Source organism: Dermacentor variabilis, chromosome 2 (genome assembly GCF_050947875.1).
Source record: "Dermacentor variabilis isolate Ectoservices chromosome 2, ASM5094787v1, whole genome shotgun sequence".
Taxonomy (NCBI): domain Eukaryota; kingdom Metazoa; phylum Arthropoda; class Arachnida; order Ixodida; family Ixodidae; genus Dermacentor; species Dermacentor variabilis.
In genome coordinates this window covers 74,989,293-75,011,727 of record NC_134569.1, presented here as the reverse complement: position 1 = coordinate 75,011,727, position 22,435 = coordinate 74,989,293, and the positions used below count along the sequence as shown (strand labels likewise).

At 48.5% G+C, this 22,435-nt stretch overlaps 1 protein-coding gene across 11 annotated transcripts in view; it reads left to right on the top strand.

Moving 5' to 3' along the window:
- LOC142572097 (arylsulfatase B-like) overlaps positions 1–22,435 on the top strand; it is a 52,521-nt gene that overhangs the window by 18,232 nt on the left and 11,854 nt on the right. For all 11 annotated transcript variants that reach the window (XM_075680959.1, XM_075680961.1, XM_075680960.1 and 8 more), the window contains 4 exons: positions 8,601–8,713; positions 16,372–16,482; positions 17,571–17,696; positions 20,326–20,452. In XM_075680959.1, the coding sequence (XP_075537074.1) occupies positions 8,601–8,713; positions 16,372–16,482; positions 17,571–17,696; positions 20,326–20,452 (477 nt within the window). The remainder of the gene's footprint in view (positions 1–8,600; positions 8,714–16,371; positions 16,483–17,570; positions 17,697–20,325; positions 20,453–22,435) is intronic.

Genomic DNA, 22,435 nt, shown 5'->3' with positions numbered 1-22,435 from the left:
GAAATGTTTCACTTTACAAATCATCACCCTCCATTCATTCAACAATATATAGTAGAAGCTGGCGGCATATTGTGCTTGTTGCCAACGTTTTCAATCAATCAATCAATCAATCAATCAATCAATCAATCAATCAATCAATCAATCAATCAATCAATCAATCAATCAATCAATCAATCAATCAATCAATCAATCAATCAATCAATCAATCAATCCTTTCCGCCTACTCGCTTGTCGGCTGAGTGGCTAGATAGAAGGACCTTATGAGGCATCTCCTTTGGGGCGCGATGGCGGCTGAAGTCACCAAGTGTGAAGGCTTGGACGGGTGGGTGATTCGTAGTGACAAATGGGCAGTGCGCGGAAGACAGGGACATCAGAATAGGAAACAAAAGTACGGCCTTGTGTGTTTAGCCCAGCACAAATAGAACCAGCGCAAATGTGTAGAACTAAATAGATGAAATAATCGGAAACAATCATATGATCTCCAAAATCCAAGACAGCTAGAGTCAGATCAAATCAACATCGGGAGCTCGCGCACCCCGCAGGGCTCGGTGATCTCGTCGATGCTCTTCAGCGTCGTTCTGCTAGGGCTACCCGACAAATTGCTTCAAATCGAAGGACTGCATCACACGCTATACGCGGATGATATTCCGATCTGGACGACAACGGGCAGCGACGGAGCGATCGAGCAACGTTTGCAGCAGGCCATCAAATGCGTGGAAAACTACCTCGTGGGCACGGGACTCGCCTGCTCGGCCGAAAAATCTGAAGTGCTGCTTTATAGACGGGTCAGAAAGGGGTGCTCACCTAAAGGTTACAACCCCCCTCCCCCCGTAATAGGAAGAGATCCAATTAACGGCATCAAACGGCCTACCCATCCCGATGGTAGACAAGATCCAGGTACTAGGAATGATGATAGAAGACAGGGGCGGCAATGGCGAAGCACTTCGCAAGATAACGGCAAAGGCCACCAGCACGATGCAGCTCATTCGACGCATCATCAACAAACATGCGAGCATGCGCGAAGGCGGCGTCATACGACTCATGCAAGCCTTCGTCGTTTCTCAAATAAAGTACACGGCAGCGTTTCACAACTGGACGGTTGTGGAAAGACACAAACTCAACGCCCTCATACGCAATGCGTACAAATGTGCGTTGAGGCTTGCGCCCTGAGTCAGAACCACCAAGCTCTTCGAACTAGGCTTACACAATACGCTCGAGGAACTCGTGGAGGCGCAACAAGTGTCCCAACTCGAGCGCCTATCCGAGACCCGCCCGGACAGACAGGTGCTCGAAAAGCTCGGCATCACATTCCATACGCAGCACGGCATCAAAGTAGAAATTCCAAGAACCATACCGCGAACAACTATACGTACCCCCATTGCCTGGCAACATACACCTCCAATACCACACCGGGAGACACAAAGCCAGGGTACAACACACGAACCAAAGTTACTCTAACAACAAGGAGGCGGTCCTCATCGACGCAGCCCGTTGTCGAAACAGGAAGCGTTTCGTGGCGGCAGTTACTAGCCACCGACGCAACCACCTCACGAGCCTCACCGTGAACACGGCACATGTCGAAGCGGCAGAGAGAGAGTAAAACATCTTTATTATTAATATTTGAACGGCGACAGCAGTGTGGGAGGAACCCTCATTCCAGGGTCCCTAAGATGATGCATTGGGCGCTCACGGGAAGACTACAAATGAAGCTGTGCAGGATGATATGGGCTGGACTAGTTTTGAAGTGAGGGAAACTCGCAGTAAAATTGAGTATGAAGAACGACTGAGGAATATGGAAGAAAGTAAACGGGCTGAGAGAGTGTTGAGGTATCTGTACAGGAAAAACATTGATTCACAGTGGAGGAAGAGAACTAGGAAGAGAGAGAGAGTAAAACATCTTTATTAATAATATTTGAATGGCGAGAGCAGTATGGGAGGAACCCTCAGTCCAGGGTCCCTAAGATGATTCTTGCGATGTTTCGAGCCCGTTGTATCACAGCTCGGAGGACCTCGGGAGGTCCATCGCGGAGGGCATCGTCCCACAGCTCTTTGTTGCGTAGGGGGTAAAGGAGAGTTGGCAAGGGAGGAAAAAGGTTTGCACTGCACTGAATCGTGACGTGGAAAATTGTGGGTGAGCTGCCAAAGCCAGGGCAACGATCTGCACAACAGTGTGGGTAGAATTTATTGAGAGAGACAAGATTTGGAAAAGTTGCGGTTTGTAACTGGCGTAATGCCACTGCTTCCTCTAGCGAGAAAGACGGCGGTGGTGCGGCGTGGGTGCGACAAATGCGTGTATAATGACGTAGGATGTCTTTATAACGGAGCAATGGATCCCCCTACCCTGAACCAGTGGCCTCACCATGCCGAGCCGCCCGGAGGGAAATTTCTCGGGCAACCGCATGTGCGCGTTCGTTACTCGGCAGCGAGGTATGACCAGGGGTCCAGAGTAAGTGGATGCGGCGAGGTGTGGTTGGTGCATTTTGCGGGATCTGTTTGAGAATTTGGTGGGTCGCTCTCTGGATGCCATGTCCTGATAGGAACGCCCGGCATGCCTGTTGCGAGTCCGTAAAGATATACACTTCCTCAGGAACACAGATGGCGTGTTGAATTACAAGAGCAACACCGAGAATTTCTCCGTAAGCGGCATTTGTTCCGCGCATTACAGCAGAGTCTCTCAGGGATTCGGTGCCATCCAAAACTACCGAGGTATAGCCCTCTTGAGTGCGCGATGTGTCCGTGTATAAAGTATGTGTTTCCGGGATGTTTGCCAGCGTGCGGCCAAGGTATCGTATACGGGCTTTGCGCCGTGCTTTGTCATGCTCGGGGTGCATATTACGTGGCAATGGATGAATACTTAGTGCTTGGCGTATCGCTGACGACAAGATCGTTAGACGGCTTTCGGACTCAAGGGGTGGGACAGAGTATCCTAGCCGTGTGAGAAGATGGCGGCCAGTAGGAGTGAGTAGGAGGCGCTGGCGCTGGCTAATCCAATGTGCCTCTAGCAGCTCGCCTATAGTGTGTTATGTGTTCCTAAGTTAAGGAGAAGGCGTGTGGAAGTACAGCTCGGGAGGTCATGGGCCAGCTGCGTCGCTTTTCTAATTATTGCGTCTATGCGAAGTTGTTGCGCTTGGGTCAACCGCTAAATGCGAGATAGTATGTAAGCCGGCTGATCACGCATGCCTCCACCAAGCGTAGCAGGTCCTCTTCTCGAAGGCTCGAGCGCCTGTTGGAGACCCTCCGGATCATGGCCAGAATTTGCTCAATCTGTCTGGATAGAAGGGCAACAGTATAGTTAGACCTGCCATCCGTTTGGACGTGTAGACCGACGATGCGAGCACGATTAACCTGTGGTATGGGTATGCCATCCACATGCACAGTGATAGGGGGAGTAGAGGAACGGCTGCGGGGGCGAATGATTATGAGCTCTGACTTTTCCGGAGCACATCTGAAGCCGCATTTTCTCGCGTACTCGGAAACTGTGTCGACTGCTTGCTGCCTTCGATTCTGGATGGCTCCGTCGGAACCCCGTGTCGACCAGATAGTAATGTCGTCCGCATAAATAGCGTGGGCGACATCAGTGATCTGGTCGAGTAGCCTGGGGAGCCCTGCGAGAGCAATATTGAATAGAGTAGGGGAAAGAACTGAGCCCTGGGGCGTCCCACGCCTTGTAGGCGTGGACAAGGCGAATCGTACCGGATCGATGTGGTCGCATTCCTACGGTGGCTGTGCGATATCGAAGAAGTGCGCGGATATAGTTGTACATACGAATTCCACAGTGCGAATGTGCAACGTTTCGAAGGATGAGGTCATGTTCAACATTATCCAATGCCCCTTTTAGGTCTAAGGCGATGAGTGCTCTCGTTTGGGCGCGTGACGGAGGTCCTATGACTTCCTCCCGCAATTGTAAAAGCACATCTTTGGCAGACAGATGAGCTTGATATCCGAATTGAGAGTAAGAAAAGAATGAGTTTTCTTCGAGGAAGGGCGAGGAAGAAGCCGGAAGAGTACATGCTACATGAGCTTGCCAATGCATGATGTTAGGGAGATGGGACGCAAGTTTTCAACCTTAACAGGCTTGCCTGGCTTGGGGATCAGTGTGATGTCGGCGTGTCGCCATGCTTGGGGAAGCATGCCCTTGCGCCAGCAGTCATTGAAGATATGGGTGAGGTGGTTAATATCCGCGTCACTGAGGTTACGAAGAGTGGCGAATCGGATGTGGTCGGCTCCCGGTGCCGTGTTGCGGCGTAGGTCGTGTAGGACCACCCGAACCTCGTCAGATGTGATGTCTGCATCGAGCAATTCGTTCGCGTCGCCTACATAAGAATAGTCAGGGTACTGCGGCGGCGGGCCTGTGGGTACGAAATGCTTCTCTAACTCATTGAGGAGGGTCGAGACATCGTTCCTGTACTCGTGCATTAGGATGTGCAGCTGCTGAAATGTTTTTCCCTTTGTTGTGGTGGGGTCTGTGAGTGAGCCAAGAATCGACCACGTTTTTGTTGTGCTCAATGTGCCTGAGAGGCGATCGCAAAATCCTCGTAAGTTATTCCTCGTAAGGGTCTCTGCATACTCCAAGGATTCCCGTGTAAGTTGATCTATACGTTTCCTAAGTTTGCGGTTGAGGCGTTGTCGTTTCCATCGTCGTGTCAACCCTCTGCGGGCGTTCCAAAGATGAAGCAAATGCGGGTCTATGTCTGGTGTCTCGGTTGTGGTGCGCAGTGTGCACTTGGTGGCCTCAAGATCTTGTGCGAGAGAGTCAAGCCAGCGTTCGTACCCTTGGCGCTCACGTGGGTCCCGGCGACGTTTCCTGAATTTCGCCCAATCCGTTATACGCACATTTCGCTCGGGCCTGCGCGCACCCCGTAATGACAAGGTAGTCACCACAATGTAGTGGTCACTGCCAAGGTGCTCCTCTAAAGGCCCGTGCGCAACGACTGGGCCAGTATTGCGTAGGAAGGTGAGGTCAAGGCACGTGTCACGAGATACGCTGTTGCCTATCCGAGTGGGGTTCTCTGGGTCAGTAAGCAGTGTGTATCTCTTGTTACAGATGACATTCCACAAGAGGGTCCCTTTAGCCTGCGATTTAACGTAATCCCATGCAGTATGCGGAGCGTTAAACTCGCCGGCTACCACACAAACCCGTACAAACCTACCAAATTCTGTTAGTAGGTGCTTAAAACAGTGCGTACGCGAACGGGGGGAACTGTATACATTGAGTATAAAGAGACTCTCGCCGCGTTTACCTTGCGTAATTATTTCCAATATTTGGTGAGGAATGTCAATGCTAGTCGTATGCATGCGACATGTAACATGTTTCGAAACTAAGGCTCCCACAAGAGGAGAGACACCCGAGAGCGTGCTGTATCCAGTTAAAGAAGGGGTGCAATTGGCTTCCTGTAAGAGGATGACATCGGGAGGGTTCGTGGATGTGGCGATATACTGCTGTAGGGAACTTCGTTTTCGGCGGAATCCCCTACAATTCCACTGCCACACCACTAGTTGCTCCGCGTCACGCAGCGCCATCATCATCGCGAGAGGAAGCAGGCGGTCGTGCATAGGGATACGGGCGCCGGTTGCCCACATTTGAAGGTTGCGGTTGAGAGCCTTGATCGGAAAGCCCGCTTTCGTTGTAACCGCTAAGCTCAGGAGCTTGCATGCATGCGAAAGTGCACCCTATACATGATTTCACTTGCTCCGTAATCCTTATTCAAAGGTTCTCCATTTGGCAACCTATCCTGTCCAGAGCCGCCTGCATACTAGTGCTCATGTCTGCCACCAGTGCGTCCATTTGTTATTGCAGGCGCTCACAGCGCGCCTCCATGTCACGACGTAGGTGGGCTATTTCTATTAGAGGATCGGGAGTTGATAACGAATTGGTAGGGGAAGAGGTAGGGAGAGATTTACGGGGCGGAGCGAACTGTGGGGGACCCCCCGCCCTTCCTACCTCCCGAGGTGCCTCCATTGCTGTTTTCTTCTCCGGGATCCACTGCACCCCTGAAGGGACCAGGGTGCCCTTGGCTGGGTAGTTGGTCTGCAGGGCCTTCTTGTAGGGTTGTTGGGAAAATGGGAAGGAAGGCGCTTCTCCGGGAGGCGCACCGATGCCTCGCGGGATCGGGACCAAGACTTGGAGCGGGTCCGGAGCTTGCGACGGGATCACGAACGGGTCTCTGACCGGACTTGTCTGGTCTCCTTCATTGGGGCGCGCGACGTTCGGGTCTCCGCCGTATCTCTGGTTGTGGTCGGGTCGCTGGAGGGTTGTCGTTCACGCTGCTCTTTCTCGAGAGCTTTCCGCACCCAAGCTTTGTTCAGTGTCTGCCTAGCATGCCGCGGGCAGTTTGGATCCGCTGTAGAGTGGGTCCCGTCACAGGATCTGCAGTGTGGGGTGCACGGATGCGACGGGGTGGGGTTTTCAGTCCCGCACGTCGTGAAAATGACCACGTGCGCCGTAGGACAATAATCAGCCCAATGGCCGAGCTTGTGACATATCTTGCAAACTAGTTGGCGTTGTCGATGGGGGTAGCAGCGGAGTTCTGCACCATAGAAACGCACGTAGTGAGGCAATTTAAGTCCTTCAAATGTTACCAACGCAACTTGACCCATCATTCGTGCTTGAAGTATTTGATTTCCAGGAACCAAAACTTCATCCACTAGCTTGGAAGACGGTGTACTGGGCAAAAGACCAGGAACAACTCCCTTGCATGAGTTGTCTGGGGCCGCAAAATATGTTGTGGTGAGATGGACCCGCTGACCAAGGTTCAGCTCCCTCACCTTGTACAATGCGTCGGCTACGTGTGACTGGGGTGTGCCGATGATTGCCAACTTCTGCTGAGGTCGCAGTCGGAATATGAGTTCCTGACGAGCCTCTGTGGTCAAGCCGGCTGCACTCCACAGAGCACTGGCGAATTCTGGCCCTCACACAAATCAAGGCTACATACGTGATCTGTGATTCGCAAACGGCAATTCGCAATTTTGCAAATGGGCGCATCTCGCAAGAGGCGTATCACATACTCCAGCGACATTCCATATACCAGGGAGAGGCCGACTTCCATAACCGAAGGCATTTGCTATGGATCCCAGCACACACTGAATTGAGCACCCCTCACCGCGTTGCTCGAGGTCTCACTCACCGAGCATCATCGGAGGAAGAGCACCCGCGGGGTACTGCAAACATCTGGGCGTGGGAGGATCGTATGACCAGGTTCCACATCACGACGCACTACCAGTTACAAAGACGCGTATACCCATTGTAAGGATTGGGGTCGGGCATGAAATAAATGGTAGCTGGCCCATGCAGTCGTCCGACTCATCCACGCTAAGGACGTTGTTAAAGGGAGGGACTTGTTCTAATCGAGAACGAGGAATATGGGATTTATTTACAATATCTACGTGAAGGGTGGAAAACGTTACATTTCATCTGTCTAGAAAAAGAAAGAGAAAAAGCCCATCGAAGAGCCGGAAACGGCTGTTAAAAACCCTCTGTCCTTCCTAGATCCCTAGGTGAGGAAAGACTGCCGTTCAACCTTCATCCAATGGGAGCGTCCCAAAGTCATCGTAGTCGACCGGCCTTTGAGGGGGAGGGTTCACACACTCACTTCCGCACTTTGGTTTCACGGAACACACCGAGGAGAGTGGGTTGTCGTAGGCAGAGGTTGATACGCGTGACCCAAGCAGGTGCCTCTTGATTTCAGAGCTGACCCCGCAGCTAGCCGCCGCGTCCGTCCAAAAGCTATGACAACTTCCAGGGCCCGTGAGAAAGTACCGCAAAACACCCTTTTCCAGCAGCTCTCTTGCTCCAAGTAGACCGTGAAGGGGGCAGCGAATCAACCAACAATACATGGCATACCGGACGTGCCTAGACTTGCTGGCGCCGGGAAAGGTTCGAAGGTCGCTACTCCCGCAGGTCCATTGAAACAATTGCAGTGGGCCGTGAAAGGTTTGCAGCTCAGTACCCCTGCAGGCCGATCTTCACAGCATTCCCTCACGCTAGATTAGACAGGACGAAAGCAGTATACTTCAGACAATTACAAACAGATTCTTACAGCATCCCCAGACTCAGGCACGCCATGTATCCAGACATGTACACTAAAACAGATGCACATTGTAAGGCGACGTTGCCACACTTAATCACATGTTATGAGAATGTTAGGACTTCACAAACAAGTCGGGCAGTGCCGACCGCTCCGTCACTTCCACCGCCAGCCTCCATTCGCGCTGGAAGACCGCACTGCTCAGCTCGAACCTGACAGCACAACTCTGGGCCGTTTAGCGAGCTGAGGAAGCCGCTTCGAGACAAGGTCTCGGAACCGCGTCCGCGGCGGGTGTCCAGACCCACTAAATAGACGCCGGACTCGAATCTCATTGATTTGAAAATAAGGTCTACGCTCTTGACGATCTGTCGAAGAGTGAGGGACCGCTACTTGAGGAACAAAGGCATATTCAGTTGAGCACGTAAAGAAATAGGAAATATGGTCTGGCTCTAGTTTTCGCGTTCAGTTAGCTAACGCAAAGGCGTAAAAATATAAAGTAAAACCTGCTCTAAATATTGCTAGCCTGCTCTCAGTATAGAGGTTTTCATTCTTGTGATGTCATCTATTCCCTACCAGGCATGCAGGGCGTGCCGATCGGTATACCTGAGCCATGGGGACTGCCGACGGACGTGCGTATTCTGCCCCAATATCTTAAAGAGTTCGGCTATGAGACCCACTTGGTTGGAAAGGTAAGCGAGCTAAGCCTGAATGGACCTAGGTCATTTTGGATTGTTGCTGAAGTACCACATTAAACGCAGAATATGTTGGTGAAAAATTGCAAATGCGAATTCATTCGATACGCACAAGTGGTAGAGGAATGCCATAAACACGAATGAGTGATAATTACTACGTACATTCATTGCTTCCTACAGTATTACTTTAACTATATATAACATTCGTGTGTGCCTGTGTGTGTGTACGTTGTTAGATACAGGACTTTTTCCTGAGCCTCCTCCGAGTTCACCAGACCACATCGAATAGCGTCACAGCTAATTAAGGAGCGCAGAAGCAGATATACCACGTTCCCGAGGCGCGGCACGTGCAAACAAGTTGGCGTCCCCCACCTCGTGCGTCACATGTGGAGCCGTTGTCCCACTGCTTGACTCTTTCCGAAAGTGTAGCGGGAGCCTGGCACTGTTCCAGGTAACGTGGGTCCCGAGGAAAGCTGCTTTGCAGCTCTGAAAGGTCGCTGGAAGACAACCCGTCTCCTCCCCATCCGCCTATTGTGACGGCGCTTGCAAGCCGCGAGGCAACGATGGCCGTAATGCACCGTGAAGCCCTGGGAGCAATCCTCCCCCCCACCCATGTCCGCCTTGGTGTCCGCAGTTGCAGACCGGGAAGGCAATACCGCAGACAAGTAATGCCTCGGACAATTGGATCCCAAAGAGTGATCCTCTGAGCCGAATGTGACGTACACTCGCACGGGCGCCTACCATTGGCCGAAAATGACGACACCTGAGCGGGCTCGCCGATTGGCCGAAAATGACGCCACCTGAGCGGGTTCGCCGATTGGCCGAACGGGACGTGACTTCGAGACACCGCAGGGGTTAAAAGCCAGAGACCGGGAGCAGCAGGAGAGCATTCTTTCATTAATCTCTTTCGAGCTTCTTGCCACGGACCGCAGCGTCCGAGTTGCTGCCGGCCCGTAATGACTTTATGACTGTTAATTTCTTTGTACTCTCACTGTAAATAATGTAAATAAACCTCCAGTTTTCATCTCAAAGTCCTCCTCAACTTCGGCCAACTCCTGCACCCAACGGCAACGTCCAAAATCTAGGGTACAGCAATTGGGATTGTCCTCCAGATTCCAACAACGTGTGCTTGTGTGTGTGTTAAATTAATACTGCACTTTTTTGCACACTGATATGAACATGAATTACTTAACGCATGTACAGCCGCGAGCAAAAGTTTGGAGACCGCGGCATCAGCCAAAAAATTGAAATATATTGAAGTGCAGCTCCGCGGCCTGGAATTGGTGTAATACATTGTAATGGTTATTTAGGCGCACGTAGGCGTGCGCTCTTGATTTCAGCCGGAACGCACAGGCTGCGAAAGAAAGAAAGAAATGGTGGTACCTTTGGTTCCCAGATTTTTGCTTGTGACTGTACAAATGGACGCCTCTCTTACTAAAGCTTAGCCTTGTTAACATTAGAGAGTTCTAGAAATAACGTACCCAAGCGGCGTAGCGCCCGCAAAAAGCCAAACTTCAATGTAGGCCCTTTGCGTTCTTTTGCACTCTCTTTGCTTTCTTTAGCAAACCCGGCAGTTTGTGCCTCGTAAGAGAGGTTGCTGAAAATCGAAAACTCCCTACTAACCTCTTCATCGAGCAGGACACGCGGAGAGCCTTCGCTCCTCTGGCTTTGTGAGCCGGCGTGGCTCAGCCTGGATGTGTTGCCGTCGTGTGCTGCGGAAGGACATGGAGGTGCTTTAGCTCGTCCGCTGCAAACTTTACGTGACGGCAGTTCGTACGAAGTCGTCGAACAACCACTGTGCAGCCTTTAGGTGCAATAGTAGCTTCAGTATTCGGGAGTTTCTGTCGACTGCGAAGACATGCGACGCGCATCAGCAGCAGCGGTGTGTGTAGGTATTGTGAACTATGTTGGCTCGATTGGTTTTCACTCGCCGAAGAGATCCGGCGTCTGTGAATCGCAAGAAAGAATGGGAAAATCCCCTCTGACAGCTTGGCGTGGGAACTAAGAGTTATCGTGTACGGCAAAGCCAATGCAACCCCGAAACACCGAAGCGTCAATCGTTATAAAACATTTGCGTCAACCACCGGCATCGTTATCACGCACTTCGAGTGAAGTGTACTAGAACTCACTACCGTTTGTCTACGTCAGCCTCTTGTATGAAGTCGATAGCCTTGTTTAACAAAGCGATCACTGCGCTGGGCGAACCAGCATAACACGTATAAGCTTTGTGCTTCGCCATTGCCTTTTGGCTCTGTAAGAAATAATATCCATTGAGGATCGCATAAAAACAATCTTACAGCAATAAGACCCCGCGTGGTCATGCCACGTACTTGGACCATAGGCTATAGAGAACAAACAGATCTTTAACCCAGGATCTACCACTACCTTGAACCTGCAGCCGGTCGCTCGACCACTTGACAAGTGCGTGAAATTCACACTGTACGGTATACTGTTATTACTAACCAACGCTATTATAGTCGTGGCCGGGCACCTATTACAGCAATCAAGGTAGTCGCGCAATGTACCTACAGATAATAGCCCAACTTATTCTGCAGCAAAATGCTGCCCATGTTGTCAGTATCGTCGTATGGTTGGTAATTGCTCATTGCTGCTAAATCAGAACCTTGAAATTCAATGAGAATGCTGCAGTAAGATCACATTCGTGAAACTAATCTTCAGAAATACACAACTGAGATCCGAGGCTGATTGTAGGCTCAAACCTGTGCGCACACATCGCGCACAACCACCGTGGTTTCTTTGAGGCTTTGGCGTTGCGCTGTTAAGCACGAGGTAGCGGGATCGAATTCCAGCCGCGGCGGCCGCGTTTCGATGGGGGCGAAATGCAAAAGCGCTCCTGTTCCGTGCATTGGGTGCACGCCAAAGAACCCCAGGAGATCGAAATTAATTCGCAGACAACCACCACGGCGTCCCTCATAATCAACTGTGGTTCTGGCACGTAAAGCCGCAGAATTTAATTGAAATTTACAGATTGCGCTAGGTTCTCCGTCCGCCTCAATGCCATCAGAAACTCTGGCCACGGCGACTTAAATCACTTCAGTGCGTCTAAAAGGGCCGTTGCACATGTAGAAAACGACATTTCATGCTAAATGAATAGTGTGAGTGCGATAACCAGCTCCAGAAACTGCCACCGAGAGTACACCATGGCGTACAACACGGAGCGTCCGCGCATGCTGGCATTCCGACTGCTCATAGATGGCGCCACTGCCTACGCAATATGGCGGCGGCCATAAAAAAACGGTCTTTTAGCTTTAATATGTCTGGCTTGTGCGTCTATCGCACGTGTGCGCCTGTTTCACTTGTTTTTTTGTGCGTAAATTTTCATCATAAACGTACCCAGTGATCAGGAAGCTAATTATTAAATTTTAGTTAATTGGGCTGCTGACAGCGATAATTATCATCTCACTTTGTGTGCTCCTGGCGATATAACTTATTTACACAGGTGGCCCTGGAGTGCCTCTCAGTGCCTAACTTTAAGAAAACCATAAAGCTTAATTTTGAACACCCGGATATCATCGACGTTACTGTAACTGGCCTGTACGAGCTCATCTTATCCTTACCACATTTGCCTTTGTAGATGAGGTTCATCTTGCTTTCACGCCACCCAAAAGGAATTTTCTTCGTTCTAATCATTTGCTCTATGGCATTAGTCAGCAGTGCCTTGCTCTTTGCACCGAGGATTTTGATTAGTTGTATTGGGATTTCATCAGGTCCGGCTTTCGTGTTATTCACGACATTTTCGTTCGCTTTTTACCAATAAAAGCTTCGCGTGCTAAATTTTGATCTCTCAGGTTTCTCTGTTCTTGCCACACCTGTTTGAGTGTGAACTATAGCGCTTTCTTCCGTGCCGTATTTACCATAATAACGTCTGTGATGTACGGCAGTGCATCGTCTCCTTCGTAGATGTTACGGTTTTCGTCCCTTATAGCCATTTGCGAATTTTTGGTTGGAACTTCGAGTGCTTTTTGGGCGCATTTGCCTCTTTTGCGAATGTTATGCACCCAACGGTTCGCTTGCGCATTTAATTTTCACTTGCACAAGCTCGCTCGCCACCCTTTTCTCGCTATTTGGTCCACCCAAGGAGCACCTCTTGTTCGTGTTATTCCCAACTTTTTGGCTTCTCGATAATTGCTAGACGCCTGCCTACGCTCTTCTATAGCTTGCTTTATTTCCCTGTTCGACCACTTAAGCTGTTTCCTCTTTCCAATGCAGCAATATTATTTTCCGGTGTCTGTCCTATTTCCTGCTGCCTAACATCTACCAGTTCCTTATATTCCCAGAGTGCTCTAGGGAAAGCCTCAATTTTCTTCTTTATGTACTTTGCGATCTCTGTTATTTGCCCTTCCTTCATTTTTAGAAATTCTGATAATGTTAGTTCGTTGTTTTGCTTTAGTAACTCTCTCAAACTTTAATGGTAATCGTCTATGGTCGTTACCCAGGCTATTTTTCCCATGTTCGTCTATTATCATTTGCTATAGTTGTTTGTAGACCATTCCTGAGACTAAGGCGTAGTGTATACATGAATGCCTATTTCCGTTTTGCCAGGTTACCTGTCCATGACAGTTATTCTCCCTGCTAACTGCTATAAGGTTCTGCTCATCATACAGATCCAACACTAAAGAACCGTTGCAATAAGTATATACGTCTAAGTCACCCATGTGTGTGTACATGTCTCCCACTAATACCACCGGGGCCGATTTCATGAACTCCTTAATATCGCTTCTGATGCAATCAATCAATTCCTTATTTTTATCTCTGCTATCCCTACTTGTCCATAGGTAAGATACTCACATCCACGTCTTTCTGCCTTGCCATGTGCCGCTAATCCATAAATACTCCTTGCATATATCTTTCACCCTTTTAAACTTAAGACCATGCCTAATTAGCATGCCTACGACTGCGTTTTTCCTTGTCCCAGTCATTCTACTGCACCTTTCCGATACAAAATTGTCAATAACAGGTGCTGCTACAAATCTCGTAGATGTGTTTCGGTCAATGCGTGCAGGCTAATCGCCTCGTCATTCAGCTGTGTTTGAATTTGCAGCCATTTTTCCTGCTTGCCACCAACCTGCATGTTTATGTAACAAACTTAACCTTCTCTATTCTTATCATTTGTGCGTCTTTTCCTAACTCCTTGCGGTCTAATTCTACCCGTTGCTGGTGTGTTGCTACAGTCAATACTGAATCTACCTTCCTGATTACCTGGGGCAATAAAGCCAGATAAAGCGTAACAAACAACCCCACAAGAATGTTTCAAGCCACAAGCACGAAGATTAGACAAATTCATCTGCTGACGATCACTCCCATGGTGGCAGCACGATAGCAGTTAATGAATTTTTGGGGTTTTACGTGCAAAAACAACAGCTTGATTATGAGGCACGCCGTAGTGGGGGGCTCCGGATTAATTTTGATCACCAGGGGATCTTTAACTTGCCCCCAATGCCCGGGACACGGGCGTTTTTGCTGTCTTCATCGAAATGTGGCCGCCGCAGCAGGGATTTGATACCGTGACCTCACGATTGCAGTGACATATGCTCTAGTAATTATTGTAGGGAACTCAATGGCCCGAACTACTGCTAGAATTTTATCGATACGCGACAGGTGCACTCGACATCGGGGGACCTGCGTCGTATCATAGGCCAGGATACAACAATTCCTGTGGAGTTCATTGCTTGTATAATATTGAACACGAAAATTCTGTGACTATCCTGCGTCCCAAGAAACTACTCAGTGACGAGGAACGCAGGCGTCAGAATACGGCGAGAAAACGTATACAAAACGCAGCCCTTACGTAAGCGCGGTTAAAACACAGGCGAGAGCTTAAACGGACAAGGTACGCCAAGTAAAACGCAGCCACGAGAGAATTGCGTCTGCAAAAACAGATTGATTGATTGATTGATTGAAAAACTTGATTTCATAAATAGGAAAGACAAAGGAACGGCAAAGGGTGGGTCCCTAGTCCTGAACTCCAGTTGTAATTTGAACTCCAGTAATTTGTTGTACGTTCGGCCTTGTCTGAAGAGACCCTTCTGGGTCTCCAAGTCAGCTCGAGCGAGAGTGACCTCCCAAGGCTCCTGAGTGAGGTCAGTATAAAAGCGAGCTTATGCTCGGTGGCCTATATACGCATTCCTAAATAACGTGGGCAATAGAAGGCCGCGCCCCACACAAGGGGCATTGATCTGCATATATAGCTGACCACATTGCGTGCCACAGTCACAAGTGCGGAAAGGTGGGAATCTGGATTTTTGTATGTTTCCGAGCGTCTTCTACTCCGAGCTGTGGATGCGGAAACGCCTTGATTTGTCGTTCGCGACGCTACTGCTCCACGATGTCGTGCGGCGTGTGGTCCTTTGGTACTTTACTCGGGGCGCCGTCTGCTCGCTTCGCTAGTTCGCGAGCTAGTGCGCTCGCCCGTTCGTTTCCTGGGACCACCGAGTATCCCAGGCACCATGTAACACTGCGTGACGCGCGGAATGTTTCGCCCGGTAGCTTGAGGGTTATCCGCGGTAGACGGTCCCTTTATGAACATCCGGTACACCGCTTTCGAGGCTGTCAGGACGGCTACCAAGTTCTCGCTTTCCTCTGCTTGTCTATTTGCTAGAGGTATTGCAGTTGCTTCAGCTTTGCTCGTGCAATGGGCGCACACAGGCGCCGAGATTTTGATGTTTGAGTGCGTGGAGTAGTTGACTGCTGTCAGAACGTGACCATGGTCCGACTTCGCGACGTCCGTGTAAATCAAGTCGCGGTGCCTGCCAAAATTTTCGTGCGTTGTCTCGCTCTAGCCGCGCGCCTTGCGCCATGGTAGAGTGGACCTGTGTCCCTGGGAATGAGGGAAAACTGAGAGTAGTTTCTCAAAAAGACACGTTGGAGCGCGAGCGATCACGTCGGCGGGCAAATTATGCGAGAAAAGAACAACACTAACGCAATGTCTCTTTCATTTACCAAACACAAGACGGATGGTAAAAACGAGTTTGCTGGGAAGATCGTCATGGCGTGCGTGGTATTCTTCCGAGTTGCTAATCTCTTAAAATACGGCAGTCCTGATTGCAATGGCAGAGTATAAGCTGCATAAGTACGTACCATATGACAATTTCACAGTGGGCAGTTCCTGTGCAACATTTTTCTTACCTGAAGTGGTCGTTGAAAACGAAAATGAAAGAATAAAGAGAACTCATTAACATTAAAAGATGCGAGCATATAAATATTTACATATTCTTTTGGATTCAGAAAGCTCAAATGCCCAGAAGTCCAAGGCCACAAGTGACTGAATAGTTTTGCTAGCCACTGGGTAAGGTAACACGCTTATGTTAGCTTATAATACGTGATCTGGCCACCCTTAATGGCCTTCACTTATATATATATATATATATATATATATATATATATATATATATATATATATATATATATATATATATATATATATATATATATATATATAATCTGAAAATATACGTTTAAGGCCATTGAACAACTTGTCAAATGCTAAATTATTTTCAAGTGACTTAGCTGCAAACTTCTTGCACGTTGCCAAATCTAACATTTGTGCTCACATCGCCAGTGCTGTAATTATTCGTATAGGCGGTCTTTATTTCCCCGATAAGTGCATGCGCTTAAGACTTGCTTCCTTCGCACAGTGGCACCTAGGGTCTTACAAGGAGAGTCTTACACCAACATGCCGAGGCTTTGACAGTTTTTACGGCTTCTACTACGGAGAGGAGGACTACTACACTCACACCGTCAGCTATGTACGTGAGTCACGATGGATTATGTTTATTTTTATTTTTCAACATAGGGTATTTTCGCGACCTCCAGCCAATACCGCCAGCCATATACACGGTGTTTCACGTAACCTGAAACAAGGCTCAAATCTAATGTGGAGAGGGATTTGATTGGGCCGAGCCAGTGCGCTGAAAATCGATAACTGGATGAAGACGGCGGTGCCGGCGTTTGCGATTGGTCCGCTTCCTCTTACTTAGCTTGGGGTGGCTGGTCGAAAATTGCGACGGCATGCAACGGAAGCTTAAGAATGACGCTAAAATGGATCTTCAGCAAAGAAGAGTTGGCAGAACGAGGTCGTAAACTTGCCGAAAGTGCTTCAAAACGTTACACAGCCAAGCAGAAAGCTTCATTATACGAAAATAAACCCATGCTCTCCGGCACGTGCGAGTAGTCAGTGCCTGAGCGATCGGCATCAGCCATCTTTTATTCCTTCCGGAACGGTACAGCTTGCAGCTATTCAGAGAAAAATGCAGTTTTGTTCGGCATATTAATGCATTTTTAACGCGTACATGTCACTTTGACGCGATGAGTTCTCGCGGTTTTGTGACGTCATGTGACAGGCAGATGAAGTGGGTGCGGCCCGAAAACTTTTAACCAATAGATGAGAGCTAATGGCGAAAAGGCATTGAATCAGAAATAACTATTTTTCTTTTGTTTGGTCAAATCATGCATAATCAGCGTGTACGCGTCATACCAGATGGGGAGCTATCGCGGTTTTCGTAACCTAGCGTGACAGACAGGCGAAGTGGGGGTGGTCCAAAAAAGTTTTTGACCAATCGCAGAGAGCTGATTGCACAATTGGAATAGCTTTACGTTATAGCGCCCGAGCTCGAACCAGTGGCAGCCAGCGAACATAGCGGGTGCGTTGCTGAGTGCACCATTTTCGTTTTCTACACTAGTGCGACGAAGGCTGTACGCAGCTTACTTCGACAGGTTTGCTACAAGTCTTTGATCTATAAGGCTGCGCGTCGAAAATATGTCCTTAGGGCAGGCAACCTTAATCAACTACAGACACACGACACTAATCCTCGATCCCTTCTATTTCTTCCTCCAGGAAAACCACACAGGTCTTGATTTCTGGTTGAACAAGAAACCTGAGTGGTCAGGCAATGGAACCTACTCTACGTCACTGTACACGAAGAGGGTGCAGACCATAATCAAAAACAGGAAAAAGTCCAAGGTATAGCACTGCTGGATGCCACCTTTGTGACGGTTGGCGCTTGTGATGGTATCCTTTGTCCGGAGCCGGTAAACATTGTTTCAGGTCTCTGATGAACTCTGCGCACTTAACAACTGTGCGTACTAGAGCGGATAACAAGAGTGGCTGCGTCCCTTACCGCAACATCTTAGGGAACACGCAACCTTAAAAGGAAAAAAAGAGAAAAGAAAAAGAAAGAAAACTTTGTAGCAATCTCTGAATGTTAGGTTCTAATGCAGAACTGCGTAGACACACCGTGACGTCTATAGCGTTCTGTGGCCTAGCGCAGTGTTGTGGATTCGATTTACGGTGTCGACGGCTGCTTTCCTACAAAGGTGAACTGTATAAACGTCTGTGTGTCTAGCTTTCGGGGCACGTTGAAGACTTGAAGACTGGTCATAACTTGTCAGGGCAAAGTAAACTGGTACTGCACGCATGCCGGCGACTGCAGGATTAGATGCGACGTTTTTTTTATGGGAGCTGCTAGAACAGTCTCGACACGAGTCCTACACAGTGAAAGGTGTGTCGCGAGCGACGGATAACTTAACTGCGACAAGTTGGTGAAACAAAAACATATACACGGGAAAGCAGGCAAAACACTTCGAGTGTGCCAATGTATACTTGAGCGGCCAACATGTCGGCGAGACCTCAAGCCTTCGAGTCTTCAGGTCTTCGTTCGGTCAAGGAGTCGCTGCGCGAGCCAGGCAGAACACGTTCGACGCCCTGTGTGGTTGGTGGCCAGTCATGCACAACTATGCATGATACGTCTTTTTTGTTCTTTTGCGCTGCTGCCGTGTGAAAGCGTTTTTCGGTTACGCACAAGAAACCAGGCCAATGTAGACTTCAATAAACGGCGAAATGGTGAAAAGCAAGGCACAGAAGACACCCCATACACAACTTGAACAGAAGTGAAGTAGCAACACCGGTAGGCAATAGGGAAGAGTGTTTCAGATCAGGCTTGGCCGGGCGTACAGTACACCCTCCGCAACCAAACTTATCGCGCCTTCAAAAAGCCTTCGCGAACTTTCTTCTTGTCGTTGTTTGGGGATGAAAGTGATAGCTGTCTAGTTTCCTTGTGTGCTTGATTTAGTTTATTACCGTTTATGATACATGCGAGTGAGAGTTGTCTCTGTCTGCCACTCAAATGCTCGCCCAGGTTTAAACTGGACCCTGTAATATGCGAGAATAAACATATTTGAACATCGCACTCTCTAATGGGACATGCACAGTCGGCGTGAAAAGTTCTCGGTCGGAAGTTTTCTGAAGCAGCATACAGTTCCGCACCTCGGGAATGCTGCCTGGACGTGCAACTAGCCCAAACGGACTATGCAGTGGTGTAGGCAGGAGCTACTAGGAAATCCAATTTTTCAAAACATGTGCTCCACATTCTTTTTACACTGACTTTATGTTCAGAAGCCCTTCGATGAAAGTGGTTGTAATGACCCGCTGGACACGCAGGGTGGGAGTGGCGCTTCTTATGTCATGCAGGTCAGCACAGAGAGAGCAAGAGTGATGAAAAAGTTTCGTGATACGAAATGCAGAGAGGTCGGCCTGAGGTACATCCCTCTAGCCAGCTACTCGGCGCTGGGGGAAGGAGAAGAGGGAAATAAAGAGGGAGGAAACAGGCATATGATGGGTGACGATGACGAGAGAAGGAGTGTGTAAAACATAAGGCAAGCATATTGGCCTACTCAAAGCCTACAGTCCAGGCCCGTACTTTTTAAATTTAAAAAGTCATGTAAGGCCTGTATGGCCTTAAAGCTGAACTTAACGTCTGATCAAGGGCATAAAATAACGTCCTCCCACAACAGTGGGCTCTCGAGGTACGTAAGGTTATTGCTCAACTTTTGTCGCTATTCCACGTACTGAGAGCACTAACAGAGGTCATCCGGCGAAATTGCTTCAAGGGTGGTCTTAACCAAGGGCAAACTTAAAGACGGTTACTCACTTAGCAATGGTTAGCGCCAACCAAGACGCGAGGTGTTTATGGCCAGTGGAGTCCTGGTATGAGGACACCACCCACTCGACCTCAAGAGCAACCACCTCGATGGTCCGAATAAATGTTTTCTCTCTCTCTCTGCTATATATGACGAGTACTAGGGAAAAGGATGTTGCTAGCTGCAGGTGAACCCAGCCTTGCGAGGCGATACCGATAAATGCTTTACCTCTAGCGCCTTCCGTCCGTGTGCCATATGCTGCGCCATCAGCTGAAACTGGGACACGAGGCAGCTTAATGACTCCAGCGAAATGGTGGGTTCCTACACTGCATAAATTATAACTCCACGCACAAGCTATTACTACCCGAACCTCCATACCTCTAACGCAGCTCACAATTCATCATTTAGCTCTGCTTCGCTGAGCAATAGAAGGAAGAGCCGATATATCTCCTGTCGTCAGAGTAACACAGTGCCACCTGCGCTTGTGGGGAGGGCCGCGCTGCGTTTAAGCCACCGGAAAGAAAGGTGTGCGTCCTATACACCAAGTTCAGGGTAGTATAACTGGTGGACGTCTTCTTTACATTTTTTTTATTAAGTACGCGCAGCTGACCGTGCAGCGGCAAATTTCGCACTCCGCACCGCTTCCGCACGTGTATATTTCTCACTCTTCGCAGCCACTGTTGCTCGTGGTGACTTACCAGGCCGCACACTCCGCAGTATACCCAGAGCTACTGCAGGCACCGCAGGAAAATATCGCCAAGTTCCCCTACATAGGAGAGAAGAACAGAACAATATATGCTGGTAAGAGTGCTTTATTAGACCCAGCAGTGCATGTTGTTTGGTCGAATTTCTTTATTATTGAAGCAAGATTGAAATTTGCACGAAATGGTATGTATGCATGGAGAAGGGTGCGCGAAATGCTGGCAGACACGAGCTCGTCTTTTTTCCTGTCCGTGTAGTCTTTAAGCGTGAATTCCTTATTTTTGCACAGCTACTTTGATGTGATGCAGAAACAATGCTTAGGTCTTGGATGTAAAATTATTGAGCATTTTATTCCAAGGGGGCATATTTCAGGTCAGTATTCTCAGTTTACTAAGCTGAGTTTTTATTTATTACAATGATAAATGGGTAGGGGGAGCGCATTTCGATAGGCTCTCTTGCAAGACATTTTAACGATATAGTGTTATTGGCCCCGTGTCGCAGAAAATCCGACGTCAGCACCAGCTGTTTCGCGTCCAGCGTCGACCGTCGTTTCGCCCAAAAAACATATCGAACCACGCATGCCAAACCACGCAGCCCCTCCATGTAGCGCAAGGAAGTTACTGAACTAATTGGATTTCTCAAGGTAAAATGTGTCAGAAAAATTGTAAAATACGACTTACACACAACCCACAGACATGATAGCGTCGAATTGTAATTCGAATATACGAGAAAACATAATTTTGTTACGCAGAAACTCAAAACACAAATCTCAAAGGCCGCAAAGCGGCACGCCCGGTTCTTTGCAACAGAGGGCGGAGCTCCAGACGGCGCTCGCCTCCACCGCATCGCAGCTCACGCAAGAAGCCGCGTTTCTACCAGAAAGCCTGCCTTCGTGCATAGCGCTCGCCGCCAGCGTTTCTCGGTAAACATTACGGTTACATAAGCTGAAGTTGCCGGGAAGCGTGAGAAGCAGTCAGATATCTCTGAATGCTATCGTGTTCCACTTTTAAAGGCGAAGCTTAAGTTTCCTCCAAACTTTTCATCATATTTAACGTAATATTGTAAGTCGCAAGCGGGCCATCATTTAGAAATCTTTAGTTTCGTGTGAACATTAACGGGAATATCGCTTGTATGTGACCGCTACTTAGCGCTGTATTTCAACAGTCATAGCTCTGAGTGTCGAAAGTATTTGGGAGTTGATAAATTGGTTGTGGGGCGTGTGTCTGTGTACGTGTGCGTGCGTGTTTCATTTGTTCAACATCGGCAGTATCACTTAATACTGTTTCACATATGTCTAGCGCAAGCCTTAATCGATTTTCTGCGGACCCCTCTAATAAGTGGCTATGGCCATCAGCCGATAGATAAAAGTTTGCGGATTTAAAGTTTTCCCTAGGCGGCCATATTTCGATACGAGTGGATGCAAGAACGCGTATGTAGCATACTAATGTTAAATTGGACAGTACAGAAGATCGTGTGGCTGGTATTGATCTGTAGCCCCGAATTCGACGACTTTCGAGGTCAAATGCAGCTTTGCAGGTAAAATTAATTAATTAATTAATCAATCAATCAATCAATCAATCAATCAATCAATCAATCAATCAATCAATCAATCAATCAATCAATCAATCAATCAATCAATCCTAAAGGGCACAAGTCTTCGCAACCTTAAGCCCACATTTGAAAAAAGCTGACGATTTCGTGGGGGAATTCAGGTGTTGGAAAATCATGTGACCCAACAGCATGCGCTCTTTCTCTCATTGTGTTTCCTAGCCTTACGTTGCTCCAAGTCCGGCCACCGACCATCAGCCACCGACAACCAGCGACCACTTATGAAAACGGCCGAAAGAGTTTCTTTAACAAGTGTGCCATGCAAAATTATGTAACATGTAGTCTATTCTTGAATAAGGAATTTTCTTGACTCTGTTAATTTCTGTCATCCTTCTCAACATGCATTCCGTAAGAACCTATGCTGTGAAACACAATTAGCTATTTTTCTCCATGACTTGAACGTGAACTTTGATTTTAAACTTCAAACTGACGCAATCTTCCTATATTTCTTGAAAGCCTTCGACAAGGTTCCTC